Source organism: Rhipicephalus sanguineus, chromosome 6, assembly GCF_013339695.2.
Source record: "Rhipicephalus sanguineus isolate Rsan-2018 chromosome 6, BIME_Rsan_1.4, whole genome shotgun sequence".
NCBI lineage: Eukaryota > Metazoa > Arthropoda > Arachnida > Ixodida > Ixodidae > Rhipicephalus > Rhipicephalus sanguineus.
In genome coordinates, this window is record NC_051181.1 from 122,150,581 (window position 1) to 122,167,302 (window position 16,722).

The 16,722-nt window shown below is 46.5% G+C and overlaps 1 protein-coding gene across 1 annotated transcript in view; it reads left to right on the plus strand.

Moving 5' to 3' along the window:
* LOC119396301 (protein still life, isoform SIF type 1) overlaps window positions 1–16,722 on the plus strand; it is a 263,129-nt gene that overhangs the window by 84,017 nt on the left and 162,390 nt on the right. Inside the window, exons 3-6 of the mRNA XM_049417036.1 lie at window positions 4,009–4,190; window positions 11,949–12,067; window positions 12,942–13,007; window positions 14,575–14,753. Coding sequence (XP_049272993.1) covers window positions 4,009–4,190; window positions 11,949–12,067; window positions 12,942–13,007; window positions 14,575–14,753 — 546 coding nt within the window. The remainder of the gene's footprint in view (window positions 1–4,008; window positions 4,191–11,948; window positions 12,068–12,941; window positions 13,008–14,574; window positions 14,754–16,722) is intronic.

Sequence of the window (16,722 nt, forward strand, 5' to 3'; positions counted from 1 at the left end):
TGCGTGGATTTTTTAGCGAAGCTTCTATGGGTTACACATTTTGGGTGGCGGCGGCCGCATAATACGCGCGCTGTGCCGCCGCCTCCACATAGTTCGCGTTTGTAGTACACAAATAGGCCCTCGAAGCTGTGCCGGTCACATGCGTATGTGGGTGTGTTCCAATACTCACCGTAGACAGCTAAATAGACAGCTAAGTGGACAGCGGCCATCTTAAGTCCCAGTCCAATTCTCACATAGCCAGCAAAATAGACAGCTTCGAAAAGACGCCATCTGAGACAAATACGATGCAGGCTACTTTGCATTCCAAACAAGATGGCGGCTCAGCGAACTGGTCGGATAGCTCTGATGTCGCCGGTATGGTCGTCTGCACACCAGCAGGCGCTTTTCCAGGAGCTCAATGTGAGCTACGTTCAATTTTTGATAGATTTGAACACGAAAAAAGGTAAAGAAATAACTGTTACGTTTGTTTTTCTTAGCTTTCTCTTGTCGACGCGAGGTGGCGTCACGTCGCGCAGACGCCATCCAGACGCGTTCCATTTCTCGGAGTACCGGGGCTCGATGCTGTCTTCTAAGCTGTCAGCGTAGACTGTCTACGATGCTGTCCAGAATTGGAACACAGCCTGTGTATGCGCCGTTTTCCAATAAATAATACTCTCTCGATCATTTCTGATAGGGAAATCTGATCTTTTATCGAGGTGACTAGTCGTTTCACATTCCATTGTTGCTCGTATATGGACGCATGGCCGTCGTTGTTGCCTGTAGCGACTGAGGCGTTCCGCCGCTAAACACGTGGATTAAGATGCAATTCCCGGCATGGAGAAAAGGAACACCTGTGTGGGAGCATTGCACAATGCGATCGAAAATGAGAAAGAAAGAGAGATAGAAAGGAACAAAGATAAATAAATAAATAAATAAATAAATAAATAAATAAATAAATAAATAAATAAATAAATAAATAAATAAATAAATAAATAAATAAATAAATAAAACGCCAGACTTCGCTTGCCCCACGGTGTATACACCGTGGCTTGCCCCCATTTCCCTGATAGGGCGAGGAGTCCTGAATTTCTTTTTTTTTTACGCAGGCAAGATGTCTTGAATATAAAAGTACACAATTAAATCGGTGATCATTAGCACTGCGTAAACGCCGCCATTGTCAATAGAGACTGCGGTTATGCGCTCTTCTCATTCACGGAGTTTTCGGACATCAGGCAGACATCGATCGAGGCATATCTGGTCCCTTTCCAAAAAGCCCCTCAAGGCTTCACAGCTGTTATAGACCGCAAACGTCATTCCCTTTCGAAACGAACAGTTTTAGTTTTTTTAGACGTATTCAGCGTCGAAGTAATACTCGGGCTTGCATCAAAGCGAACAATTGTTTTCTTTTATTTTGTTTATTTTCTTCTTTGCGTAGGAGGAAATGTAGCGGCAGTCTTTAAGCGGGGCGCTAATTTGATGCGGGACGCATAAATCATATTAATTGCGTCCCGCTAGACTTAACCTTCGAAAAATAATGAAAGAGACGCCTATTTCACTCGCGTTTTGGTAAAACGTTGTTGATACTGTTGGCGACTATACGTCCGCAAAATATCGATAATGTTTATTTTTTCCTTTGGAAACTTCGTTTGGGACGAGAAGTCTCATAATTCATTTTAGTGCTTGCAGTGTCCGCAGCAAAAAAGATAATAACAATGATAATAAATGAAACAAGAGGAAACTCTCTTGCTTTGCCGTAGCAGCAATGTACGAAATACTTCACTCTGTTTGTTTGCGAGATTTGAATCCAAGTATAGCCGACATCCGCAATTAACTAACCGTTAATTGTCATGACCCCCACAGGGAGCCTGCTTATGCTCTCTTAACACACTGCAAAATAAGTCTATTTTGGCAGTTGAGACCGATCGTGACCTTGAATAGTTGACGCACTCTTTTACAGGTTATTAAGGCGAAAGCGTTAGATGCTTCATCAAACGCGAAAATTCACCGTCGACCGTCGTCCCGCGGCGTCGGCGTCAGCCGAGTGACGCTAAAAGCCACCATCACGCGATGACGCCACCATATGACGTCATCATGACGTCGCAGATAGCGTAATGTTGCGACGTTGTCATGGCGTCTGTGACGTCACAAGATGATGTGACCACGTGACATCATTGCTTGGTCTTAGGTTGGGATCACGGATGCAGTGAAAAACCAGGTGAGGGGCGGAAAGCTTTTTGGATGGGGGGCGGGGGAGGATCAAGACGTCCACTGAGAAGAAGATGAAGGAGAAGATGGCTTTGACCTTCGAGTTGTTTTTTTAGGCGAAATCATAAGTGACTGTGTAAAATTGTTTCTACCTCCTCAGTACATACAAACGTAGCAAAAATAGCGTGGTAGCAACCATGATATTAGTTAGTGCGTCTGAGAGGTCCAAACGCAAGTTTCTGCGCTCGTGATGCACAGCTTTTCATTGCACCTCAATGGCCTGCGTCTAATTCTTGGACGCCTTATCATTACAACATCATTACAGATCGCGGAATTTTCCTGTACTGCGCAGAAATAATTTTCTCCGATGCCTGCAAGAGCAAATTGCCGGAAACATACTACGTCATTGTCATCAGCTTCTGTCTCCCTCACCTACAATTCATATAGTCATTGCAAATCTAATCAAATCCATTGCATATAGGATATCACTGTTGGAGTCCCTTTGCAAATTCGTAAAGCAGTCCAGGATGATTTCTCTGTTCTCGAATAGAATAGAGAGAAACCGAAGGCCGGCACACGCAATACGGCTCTGGATCAACATGCAATGCATTCAGAGTTCTGGCAACACTGAACCCTGGTGTCATATATATTTAGGAGATGAAGATGGTGATTGCTGCGGGTGATGCGTTTCTAAACGATTCAGAGTTCTAGCTTGTAACTCTAATATGGGAGAGCTGTAAGCAGCTGTCCCTGACAGAAATGGGAAGGGCAAGCTACGGCAATATCTTTAGAGCATTGAACGGTTCTACAGTACCGTTTGTGAGAGAGCAGTATGCCATCCCGGTTCAGTACCATTGAAGACGTGACTTTGACGTGATTGAGTGGGACGGGTTACGGCACTTTGTCAGGCATTAAATTGCCTTTTTGCCAACCCTGCTCCCTATCTTACATGTGTGATCAATGTACAGTACACTGTATTCTGTAACTGATTGATTGAATAAAGCTCGAAAAAAAAATTACACCATCGCCCGCTAACGGGGACCATGAGGCGATGCGAAGCCGGATCGCGTTCCGTTGGCGTTCGTTGGGCATGCTACCGACCTTGCGTCGTGCAACGCGAAGAGGAACGCTACGCGCGTCGTGTATTCCCTCTAGCCCGACCGTAAATTCTCACAGGGCGAGCGGGGAATGCAGTCGACAGGTGTGCGAGAGGGGGGGGGGGGGAGCGTAAGAGGGGGGAGAGAGGGGGAGGGAACGCGCATGCCCTGGCGCTCATTGCGGCGTTGCGCAGGAAAGAATGAGGCGCGCGAGGGGAGGGGAGTGGAGAGGAGGAGTGTATAAGGGGTGTGGTGAGGGGAATAGGGGGAGGCGTAATGGAGAGGAGGTGTGTGGAGTGTTTGCGCATGCGCAGTAAGGGTGGTCACGCCGCACACCACCACCACCGGATTGAACTCCGCCATAAGATGCTTCGCATCTAAAGAAATGTGTGTTTGGAAAAGTGGTTGACGATTGAGAGTGTAGGTACTCTACTACGACAAAAACGTTCGATGAATTAAGCGTCTGTATGGGCAGCAGGATTATTGTAGAATTAAAACTCGAAATCAACATTTTGCAGCCGCACAAAGTAAAATGTGACCTCCAAAGCGGAGCCGGTGACCATGAAAGGAAAAGCAAAACTGGCTGACTTCAGACTTTACAAATCGCACAGTGATGTGGTAGTCTATTTAAGTATCACGCGTGACAGACAACTTTCATTTTATAATTACTTGTAACAGCGTTTGAAAAGGAATCAATTTTGTGAACCCGTGATGCAATTATCCGCAGGCTGTGGGCCGAGGTGTTCCACGTGAGCGGCCAGGGTGGCGCCGTGAAGTGGCAGCAGGTGTCCGAGGACCTGGTGCCCGTCAACATCACCTGCGTCCAGGACTCGCCCGACTGCGTCTTCCACATCACCGCTTACAACTCGCAGGTCGACAAGATACTCGACGTCAGGCTCGTACAGCCCGGTCAGTCCCTTCCCTCTCCTTCCTTTTTGTAATGTGTTTTTAACTCGGTTACAACAAAACCTCCTTGGTTTCAACATAAAAAAAAGAGATAGCGAGTTTCAGTTCTGCGTGTCCCGCCACGGCGGTCTAGTGGTTATGGCGCTCGCCTGCTGACCCGAAGGTCGCGGGATCGAATCCTGGACGTGGCGGCTGCATTTTCGATGGAGGCGAAATTGTTTGAGGCCCGTGTGCTTAGGTTCAGGTGCACGTTAAAGAACCCCAGGTGGTCTAAATTTCCGGAGTTCTCTACTACGGCGTCTCTCATAATCATATCGTGGTTTTGGGATGTTAAACCCCAGATATTATTATTATCCAGTTCTGCGTACGTAGCGTCCCTAACGGCGCTGCGTACGTAAGAACGCTGGGTTTCGCGTAGTGCGCATGAGTAGAAGCTCTGCGCACGCGCTTTATGTGAAACGCGGCGCTGTTGCGTACGCAACCAAAGTCGCCTAGAAAAAATGTTCTATACTCAGTTTCACAAGCTGTTGTGGAAGATACGAGCGCTCTCAGCCAATCATGACAGAGCGCACTTTATAAGTGTGTTCCTACGCGGATGTCGCGTCCGTTAACTTGACCGGCAGGTGTACTATAATAACTATCTTTTAATTTTTGTAGCAGATGGCACTTGGTACCTTTTTGATCTGCTTTCATCTGTTTGCTTATTTACGGACGGGACGACCAGCGTTGCAATGAAACTGGCCCGACATTCTCTATTTATCGTCACCCGGTTCGTATGAGTTCTTGGGGCGCTAGAGCTTTTCTTTAATTGTTTATGCACCGTGTATAAGAATATTTACTTCAATCACTGAATCACTTAACGAACGAATGATTGAATCAGTCAATCTGAAGCTTTATTTTCACTTCTCAGTGTGACTTGCTTGATTCCTTGTCATAATAGCAGACAGTTCTGTGTTTTCATTTTGGCTACTCTCACTGCGATAGTACTCAATGACCCTGACCTCTACGCACACATGTAATGATAGACGTGAGCTTGTTACAAGAGCTCACATGTCATGGTCTTCGTCACAACTTAAATCTGAACTGCTCATTGTTTCGTGCTCCAGGGTGATTACGAGAGCTGCATTAGTGTCGACAACATCATCGATGAAGTGGTCCAGTTTTCTCATTTCATCTACCTGAGCGATAACATGCTCCACACATCTCTTACACTTCTCAGCGGTTACTTGATTAATTCCTTTCCATAGTAGAGTGTGAACGTCTTGAAGCTTAAACGTCTTGTTTGCCGCTGCTACGAAGCCCTTCAAGTCACTCCAAACAAGCTCTATGGAGTTAAGCTGGCAGTGGTAGGCAGGTAGGCGCACAACGAGCTGACCAGCAGCCTCAGCGATGCAGTCCACACGGTATCGGTCCCCGATTGCGTGTACGTTGTCGACAAGCTTCATGAGCTCCGCCTTCCCCATGTCGCTGCTCCACGGAACACCTTTTTCGGAAAGCTAGGCCTGTATGTCCCTTTTTAGGCTACTCATACGCGGCACTTTCTGCTGCTTCACAGAATGATAAGGTGCGTTATCCATGAATATAACACTGCCAGGTGGTAGTAGTGGAAGCAGCTTCTGGGAGAACCACTTTTCGTAGTGGTCCCCGTTCATTTCCTCGTGGTAGTCGCCTGAGCTTTTTTTGAGCTTGGAAGACTTCCGCTGCGCCTTCAACGAAACCATGTTCGCTACCGCAGTGCGTGACAATCAGTCTGCCTCCGTTGCCACTGGGGTTTCGAAGACCAGTCGACAAACCAGATCGACGGGCTTCGTACGTAGACTGGACAGTGCCGTCTATCCACACCCGACTACGCGTATGACCAGCGTTGACCCACGTTTCGTCGGTGAAAGAAATTGCCCTACCCTGGCGTCGCAGCTCCGCTATTTGGCGCAGGTACCGGCGGCGACTCTGGACAATGTGCGTCGCTTCTATGAGAAGGGTGTTCCGAGAGCGTTTCTTGTACCTGAAGCCAAGCTTTTAGGGGCGTAGCTCCTCTTAGTCTAACGTTGTCCCATGTCAGGCGTAACCGCGGCAGTATCTCCCGAGCAGTATAATAGATGGCACTGTCCCATAGAGATGCATGCAAACTGCAGTTGGGTGACGATATACTAGATGGCGCTGTCCTATAGAGATATAAAAAAATAAATAAAAAAAAATAAAAAATATTTAGGAAAATAAAAGTAAAAATAAAAATAAATACAGAATATAAAAATAAAAATAGAAAAATTACAAAAGGAAAAACGGAAACAGGAAAAATAATCAAAGCGGCGTATCGCTTTGATTACTGCTGGGCGAAACCACTGAACATTTCACGGTGTACACATGATTGCTTCAGGAGCTTCGCCCAAGCTCTTCATCATTCACCCGTGGATATGCTGTAATTTTTCAGCATCCTCTGTATCGTCGTCGTGGACACGGTCGGTAGCGTCTCGTCTTCTTTGAAACGCTGCACCACTTTGGCGATAGTTGGAATTTCGCCTTTCTCAAAAAAGCCGTGCACCACTCTTCGCCAGACGCTGAGGTCAAAATCGTCCACCTTTTTTTTTTTCGATCACGGCCTTTCCCACAAGAACGCTTCTTCGGTGGTAGGACTTCGCCGGCGTCTTCCATCTCCCTTTTCCACCGATGCAACGTTCGCTCGCTCACCTGGGTCAGTTTCGCGGTCCTCTTGATAAGTGCATCCACACTTGCACTGTCCCCGCACTCGACGCGAAGCCCTTCAAAAACATTTAAAGGTATTTGCTTCGCCAGCTTGGGAAAACCGCGCACATTCGAAGGATGGCTCGCTGGTCGCACAGCTTGTGAGGCATCTTGCACAGACACAACCAACTCTGGCGACGCCATGATTCCGAAAGGCGCCGCATCACCACCTCACAACAAGCCTCCGCAGAGATGCGTCCATGCGGGCTTTCTCTTTTTATTCCACCGATGATAAAAACACTCGGCACGCTTTGAAAAAGGAAATCCTAACAATATGTTCAATATGTTCTACGCGTATTAAGCTTTAAAGGTTGGCCGTTACTACCTAAAACATTAGGTTCAGCTGTGCAGCGATGTCAGTATACCCGACGAAATTTGCCAGGACGTTCAAGTTTCCAGCCTAAAAGCAGCGACACAAGCGTGTGTCTGTATGGGAAAGTCAACTATCCGAAGCACTCGAGAAGCGCTTGACATCACGCAAGTGAGTAACCGTTATAGGAAATTCTCCCTGGTAGGGTCAGCGATGGCTGTGGGTTGAGTTGACATTTTGTTCTTAGCTTGTAAGCTAGTGTAGCAGTCACGATTCTCTGAACACAGATGAACCCCGACAACTTCATGTAATTTACCGATGGGCAGTTAGGGCGAGAGTTTTGTGTGTCTCACGATTAAAAAAATCCGGCAGATCCCACGCACTGTGGGAATCGATGTAATGCGAAGCAGCCAGCAAAGAGCTGCATACATCGCTTTGTTTATTTTTGAGTCGAATGAAATCATACATGCCATGGCATCTAGTTCACCATATATCGCATGTTTGCCATGCACGCGTGCATGCACAATGTGGTATATACCATGCCAATGAAACGTATATTCTGATATATACACTGCATGACCGGTGATTTATGTTCATCACGCACTCCTATCATGCAATACCAATTTTGGCATATATCCAGTTATCTAAACGGCCGGAAGCGCACCATAACAGTGTCATGTAAATCATACCGTACATGACATGCATAACATAATTCGCATGTTAGGACCTGTCATTTATGTTCGTCATACAGTCACACCGCACAATACCAATTTTGGTGCATATCAATCTAGCGAAACGGCCGCGAGCGCACCATGAGCGTGCCATGTAAATCATGTCATACATGACACGCAGGTCATGATTTTCATGTTACCACCTCTAATTTACGTTCGTCATACAGTCGCGTCGTGCAATACCAATTTTGGTGTTATCGAGCCCGCGAAACGGCAGCGAATGCACCATGAGCGTGGCATGTAAATCATGACATACACGACATGCATGTCATGGTTTTCATCTTACCACCTGTTATTCATGTTCTCCATACAGTCACACCGCGCAATACCAATTTTGGTGTATATCAACCTAGCGAAACAGCCGCGAGTGCGTCATGAGCGTGGCATGTAAATTATGTCGTGCATGACACGCGTGTCATGATTTTCATGTTACCACCTCTAATTTACGTTCGTCAAACAGTCGCGTCGCGCAATACCAATTTTGGTGCATATCAACCTAGCGAAACGGCCGCGAGTGCGTCATGAGCGTGGCATGTAAATTATGTCGTGCATGACACGCGTGTCATGATTTTCATGCTACCACCTCTAATTTACGTTCGTCATACAGTCGCGTCGCGCAATACCAATTTTGGTGTATATCAACCTAGCGAAACGGCCGCGAGTGCGTCATGAGCGTATGTAAATCATGACATACATGACATCATGTCATGGTTTTCATGTTACCACCTGTTATTCATGTTCTTCATACAGTCACATCGCGCAATACCAATTTTGGTGTATATCAAGCCAGCGAAACGGCCGCGAATGCACCATGAGCGTGGCATGTAAATCATGACATACATGGCATGCATGTCATGGTTTTCATGTTACCACCTGTTATTCATGTTCTTCATACAGTCACATCGCGCAATACCAATTTTGGTGTATATCAACCTAGCGAAACGGCCGCGAGTGCGTCATGAGCGTGGCATGTAAATCATGACATACATGGCATGCATGTCATGGTTTTCATGTTACCACCTGTTATTCATGTTCTTCATACAGTCACATCGCGCAATACCAATTTTGGTGTATATCAACCTAGCGAAACGGCCGCGAGTGCGTCATGAGCGTGGCATGTAAATCATGACGTGCATATGACACGCGTGTCATGATTTTCATGTTACCACGTGTCAGTTATGTTCGTCATATCGAAATGTCTCGTCATACCAGTTTTCGTATGTATCCATTCATTTAAACGGCCGCGAGCGCCCCGAGACCATGTCATGTAAATCATGCCGCACATGACATGCGTGTCATGATTTGCACGTTAGGACCTGACATTATGTTCGCCATGAACTCTTGTCACGTCATACCAGTTTTGGTATATATAAAATTAACGGAATGGCCGCAAGAGCCCCAAGGCCGTGGAATATAAATCATGCTGTTCATGACATGCATGTCATGATTTTCATGTTATGACCTGTCATTTATGTTTGTAATACGGTCATGTTAATTCATACGAATTTTTGTATACATCCGATTACCGAAACGGCCAGGAGAGCACAAAGTCGTAGGCGGCTAGATGGATATAGATAGATAGATACGCTCAAACTCGCAGAAGTTCGCTAAGAAATGCTTCGCATTTAAAAAATAACGGCGTGCGGCGTTCGCAACACCAGCGGCACCAAGATTACGTCACATGACGTCGCCAGTGATGTCATCATGTGACGTCGTCGCTACGTCACCTTAGACCGCCAAAATTTATGACCTCATCACATATCGCCGTCGTGACGTCAGAGATCGTCAAAAATTCGTGACGTCATTCAGACCTTATGTGACGGACGTCATCAATAACATTGTCGCTTGGCCAAAGGTGGACCGATCCCGGAGGTAGGGAAGCATTGGGTGAGGCGCATTAAATGGTATAGCGGGGGGGGGGGAGGGGGGGAGGGGGGGGCAATGAAATCGACTGGGGACGTTAAAGTACTTTACTGAGTGCCCCGTGAAAGCATAGGCTTTCGCCTACATGGTCTCCTTGGAGTTCGCTAACAGGACTGTGAGTGTTTTGATGGTGACATTTTAACGCTAGAGCGTTAAAGAGCTCATTCCGCAGAAATTCCGGTGTCGGTGTCGGTGTCGGCGTCGTTCGTTGTGAGCGACAAAAATCGTCATCTTGTATAAAATAAATAATAAAAAAATCTTAGCTTCGAGTGAGAATCGAACGCAGGCAGTCTGCGTGGCAATCGGGCGTTCTACCACAGAGCCACACCATTGCTTGGAACTGCACTGAAATTAACTTTAATGCTTCACCACAACCATGCGCGTCCTGTGTCCAGGTGTCACAGTACGAGACGTAATATCGCACTAAAACGGGGTACAAACGTATATTGCCATCGGGCACACCATGTGAACTGCGTAAGGAGTTGGTCGTTTAAAGCTGGCCACCCATTACAAAAGGCAACACTTTACTGCGCGTACTCCCTTACGAACACGTAGTGGGTGCATCGCAACTTCGAAAAAGTATCACGCGCGTTTAAAGCATGCCACCCATTACAAAGGGCATGCACATTCGTGCGCGCACACACGTAGTGGCTGCACTGTTGTCATAAAAGTGCTGTTGAAGAGGGCGGAAACCTTTACCTTTACTATAGCTCCGTCGAGTGTGTGTGTGCTGTGAGACCGGGCGACTGAACAATAATGACAAGCGAAACAGAGCACTATGAGGATGGGGCCGGATATCGCTATCGCGTTCAACTCTTAAAGGCGAAGCTTAAAGCGTCCCCCAATGTTTATTAACTCTGTGTGTTGTTTGTGCGATGAAAGAACCCGTGAAAAAAAAGGACATTCGTGTGTTTCGCTCGTTTCGGTATAGTAGTGCGCTACTCAACTTCTGCATGAACTATAACGCGCCTACACGTTGGTCAATTATCCTGGTTTCGCTTGCTTTCTTTTGTCTCTCATTTTTTATTTACATTTTTGTAGACTTACTAAATCCTTCATGCAATGCGCGTATGTATTTATGGTTGAAATTGGCGGTAAAAAAAAAGTACTGTGTTTTGGGATACCTGGCTCTTATGTAGAATGCATTCCCATACAGGCCCAGCTATTAAACTGTTAAACAGCAATAACAAAGGATGCTACAGGGTCTAGTTGGTGTGACTTCATAACTGAACGCGCCGTCTTATTTTGAGCAAACACTACAGAAGGACGACACTCAGCGACAACTGGGAGTTGCGCGAACTCACAGCTAAAACTTACTTTTCCTGCCAGCGTGCGCCTTGCGTAAAAACCTAAAAAAAGCGATTACAGAAAATTGGGTGCAACAACAACACGACTGATCGAAGGCGGCACAAAAAAAAAAGAAAACTAGTAATAACTTCGCGCAACCACCCTGTTTGCCATCGTGCGTCGTCTTTGGTGAAACTCGGCAGCGCGTTCAGCTACTCAGTTTCGCATTAGGACGTACACTCTGACGAAAATCGCGTAGTTTGTGCTTAAGTTCCTAGATTTTTTTTCTCAGGGAAAAATCTAGGGACTTTAGTTTGTTCGGTGCAGAGTTTCGGGCCAGGGCGTACTTAATGTCCCTAGATTTTTCCCTCCGGGGAAAAAATTCTATGGACTTCAGGTGTAATAGCACAAGGTCGACTTCTCTGCCTTGTCTGCGAACCCTATCTTCTCGCGTACCGTCTGTGCTTGCTAACGTTGGCTAGCAGTTGGCTAGTGTTCGCTAGCGTTGGCCGTTGAGACAGTTGAATGTAATTAAAGGCAATTCTTACACATTCGTGTCTCATTTAGCGCTAGACTGCCGCACAATTTTTATCTACTTTTTACCAGGTCAACTAGGGATGCATGTCGCAATCTCTGAACAGCCAGTGCAGCTTTGATTCATGTTATAACATCCATGACTGCGAGAACAGTCAATGACATACGTTCGTATGGTCATTGCTTTATTTGCGTCGAAAATTTGTTTCTCAATCTCTGCTTCTCTCATCGTCACAGGCACCCGGCTCGGCCAGGCGTCTGAGTGCTTTGTCTATTGGAAGGATTCGCACACCGGTGACACATGGGGTCTCAACTTCACCTCGCCTCTGGACGCCAAGCAGTTCCGAGAATGCTGCGTACGTGTTTGCCCGCTTTCTTTCTGACCATCTCGTTCTTCCGTAATTCTATTACAATATAACAAGGTTAAATATTTGACACAATATTATTGGAAACTAACAGACAATAATGCCAAGGTTAAATGTTTGCTTCTTTTGATGTTCAAGGAAACGTAAGGTGCTTTTGTACTTACCTGGTAGTGTGGGTCTTGCAAGCATGTGATCGGTCGGCTCGGGGGTTTTCTTGTTTGTCATTATACCTTCAGGATGCCTAAGCGCCACACGAAGCACACACGCAAAAAATTAAATCTATTTAAGTAGTTAACACGCATGTCTACGGCCACGAAGAAGGCACGTCCATACAAACATAACGAGCACGTAATTTAGCTAAAGTAATTGGCATGGTAATTGATTCATTAGTGATCGTTTTGCTGAAATATTAACACCTCAAAGGCTCGTTTCGGTGTATCGAAAATTTCTTTATATTGACTTCGCGCAACGTTTTCATCACTCAAAGAAGGGCTTTGAGACTTCAAATTCGGCGTCTCAAAATAATGGTGGGCTTTCTTGGTTATTTTCATCTGTGCGGCCTATTAGTGAACTTTTTGATCGTTGATTATAAATGACTTACAATTTATTCAGCATGGTAATAATGAGCAGCGAATAGCTGTGCCAGAATAAAATGTGAAAAATGCACGACACTTTTTGTGGTCACTTTGCTATCAAATGAATAATAATAAAAAAGGCCTCGAAAACCATTGCAGTTGTGTGCGTGCGTGCGTGCGTGCGTGCGTGCGTGCGTGTGCGTGGGTGTGCGTGGGTGTATTGGCAATTGCTCGGGTTAAATCAACATTCTGTGAAACCGTTCGCTTCATTTTCTTTTCTTTTTCCGCAGTCCCCCGCCTTCAAGTTTTCACGAAAAGCGTCTTCATCCTATTCGCTCAAGCTAGAACCACCAAAGGTACGTCGAAGAATCTGTTGCGTTTCTTTGTGTGCTATGCTGATGAACGAGTGGTAGCGGATCAGTTATAACTGACGCGGTGTTCAGGCGTCTCCGATGTGAGTTGAACTGCGATTTCGGCGCTTGCTAAAATTTCGCGTGTTATCAAAACCCGTGATAACGTCCTCGACCGCTTTGTGCATTGCAGCCCTTGGTACGACTTGGGGATGTACCCATTCCCTTCATTAGTTAAACATGATGAACCACTTTTTCTCAAGGTCGTTCGTTGCTGTAGGCTGTAACACCTATCACAGCCGAGCAATGCGGGTGCCATGAAGACAAATACAAAAGGGAAGATTTCATGTTCAGTTCTAGAGAACCCGCTTTCCTCGCGGTGCCACGGCGCATGCGCCCTTCCCCTGGTGGGAAAGTCGTGAAACGTCGTGGTAGGGTTTCCGCAGGCCCTTCGATCTCTGAGGCTTTTGTTTTGGCTAGCCCGGTGGTCCCGGATCACCGCGCGAAGCTCCGTCCCCCTACCAAAATGGCAGAGGGTAGCACAGAAAAATGAAAATGCGGAGTAGGCATTATGCATTTTGAAATAGGCTGCGCGAAAACGAGGACACAACACAGAAAGAATGCACACCACACAGCGCCGTCTAACAACTAACTGTATTAGAAAGAACGCACACTATTTTAAACCATGACCAAGTACCACGTGTTCTTACATCACTAAAAGCAAAAAAAAAAAAAAGCTCCTGCAACGATGAAAAAAAGTTACAAAAGACTTAAAACGGTGATCACATGTACAATCCCTTACTATGTGATGAAACGATTCAGCAAAGAAGTGCATTTGCAGGAGTACATTTTTTTTTGGCTATCGGTGATGTGAGAACACGAAGTTCGTTGTGAGACGGCGCTGTGTGGTGTGTATTCCTTCTATGTTGTGTCCTCGCTCTCGCGCTGCCTATTTTGAATTGCACAATCAATTCCAACTTGTCCAAACGTCAATTCTTCTGCGGAGTAGCCAACCAGACTCATGTATGACATGTCAGGATGTCACGTTACATCATAATCGTAAATTTTGCCGCGTACACGTCCCATTCGGTGTGGTTCAACACTTCAGTCAGAGTAATGCTCATCGACAGCTCGGAAACGTTTGCGTGAAGATCAGATGTCCATTGCTGGAAACCCGGGCACCATAAATGATAAACCAGGAAATTCTTACGTCTTTTTTCATTCTGCGCTTGCTTTGGGCAAGGTGTCCACAGTGCTGTACTTTTGCGTGGGTGAAAGTACAGCCGGCCGTGCGTGTTTCTAAGTTACAGCGTCTCCTTCCAACCGACTTCTTTATTTATTTTCATCCCTTAATCATCGCCTTCCTCACGCGTAGAGCAGTAAACCAGACGTAGTCTTCGTTTACCCCATGTCATTGCTCGCTTTCCTCGTAATTCTTATGAAGACGTCTTGTAGACGGTTAATAGTAGACGTGTACGTTTACAGCTGGATTGTAGTCGTTGGTACGAGACGTTTTGACTGACACCGGTTGAGTGGCTGACGCGGTGGTTGTGTGCATCTTGAATCCGTGCAGCAGAAATCCAAGAACAGCAAGCGCAAACCCCAGTCGACTCCCAGCTCGCCATCACGGGGTCGCGCCGAGCTGCAGTGCACCTGCATGACGGCCGAGAACTTGCACCGGGCGAGAAACGGTCGCGTCCGCTACACGGGCGGCGCAGCCACCCTGCCCCGCGCACAGCAACTGTCCACCAGGTACGTTGTACGGCAACGCCTACTACTAGTGTCCACAGCCGGTTGCAACCTAAGCATAAATATAAGCTCCGATCGCAGCTATCGCCGTCCCACGCAAAAAACGAGGTGGTGGGCGGGGGCTAGGGTTACCAACTCTTCAATTAAGCGAGTCGGGACGGAGGTTTGCACTAACATAGGGAGCCAGCGAAGTCAGTTTTGTTTATTGCGGTACATCTTCCAGACAAATCCATTGTTTCTTTATTGTTGCGGTCTCTCGAAGTGATACTTCAGCTGGCTACGTGCTGTTCGCAACGCATCCCCTTGCTGGAGAACGTACTCGCAAAAGTTGCCGCACTTCATGCGGAAGCTCAGCTAAAGTGGCTAAAGCCCCTCACAGCCACCGCTGGCCACCGCAACGTCGCCTCGCGCGTGCGATTCGTGCGAACTTCGAGTTCCGTAGCGCGACGCGCGTTGTTGGGCTTGCGTTGGATCGCATAAAAGTTTCTAACTGGACGGTATGGAACAAATCCGGGGCATAGAGCTGTCCCGACAGGGACGGCGCGGGACTCGGGACGCTGTATGAGAAGTCGGGACAGCCCCGCGAAATCCGTGATGGTTGGTAACCCTAGGTTCGTTGCAACGACTGAGGGAACAACGGAAATGGGGGCCTTCCCCTTCTCCTCACCCTCACATACCTCCTCACCTTCATTTCTCTTTCCAACCCCCTTGCTATACTATACTATACTATACTATACTATACTGTACTATACTATACTATACTATACTATACTATACTATACTATACTATACTATACAAGATTAACAGTAGAAAACAGCGCTAAAAGACGGGACGAAGCAAGGACACAAACCACGGCGCTGACTAACAACCAAATGAGTTTTATTCTTCCAGTCCGCGTATATATACTCCAACACAATCTCAAGGAAACAGAAAAGCAAAAAAAAAAGGTGATGATTAGCCTGCGCAGAGGGAAAAAAAAAGAAAAAAAGAGAAGCTCAATCGGACAGAAGAGTTAACTCCTTCGGAAGGAGGGAGATCGAGGGGAGGCTGACACATGCCTCTCCGCCGTTATAGACGCTTCAGAAATGACACGCGCGCGTTCATCATGGTACTTTCACGGGAGTATCGAATCTTTAAAAAATGGCTGGCAACCACAGTCATTACAGTGAAGAGACAGTCGACTATCTCTGGCTTGTTTACGGACGTCGTTCGCATGCTCGCGTATGTGGTCGTTAGCGCACCGCCCCGTTTGAACAACACAGTAACGCCCGCAAGAAAGAGGTATCTTATACACAACACTATCACAACATTCAACGTACCTCTGGCGATGCTTCTTGCTGCATCTTTTCGTCTTGGTCTCTCGATTTACTTGCTGACGCAGGCTACCAAGCTTATTTCTGGCAGAAAACAACAACCTAACGCCTGCCGAGGGTTGTTTTTTGTTTTCATCAATAATACATAAATTTCTTCCGCCACTTTATAGAGGGCGCCAGGGGTTTTTGGCCGCCGACAAACGCCGCAAAAGTAAGGAAGGGTGCCATTGACAGCTCCGTCATAGCTCCGTTGTCAAAATGGGTGACTATTTAAGTTATTTACTGTGCTACAGTGGGATAGACAGTTCGAAAGCCGTCACGATATGGGAGTTTATTTTCCTAACGTGAAGCGCGGCCGTACATATTCAAACGGTCAAATTTTATCGTACAAATATACGTTTGTGTCACTGGTTTTAGATAGGAAGACCTGAACGCCTCGGCAACTTTTATCAGAGGTTGTGACATCAGTACTCAGGCAAATGCAGTAATCTCTCAACAACACAAAACCTTTTATTTTCTGATCTGCATAGTATTTATATTAGCAGAGAGAAAGCACGTGCGCTTCGAACGAAAACCAGCTAATACGACTCTCTTGCGGAGGTGACAGACAAGCTAACCATGATTTTGTAGATGGAGCTTATATTTATGGTTAGGTTGT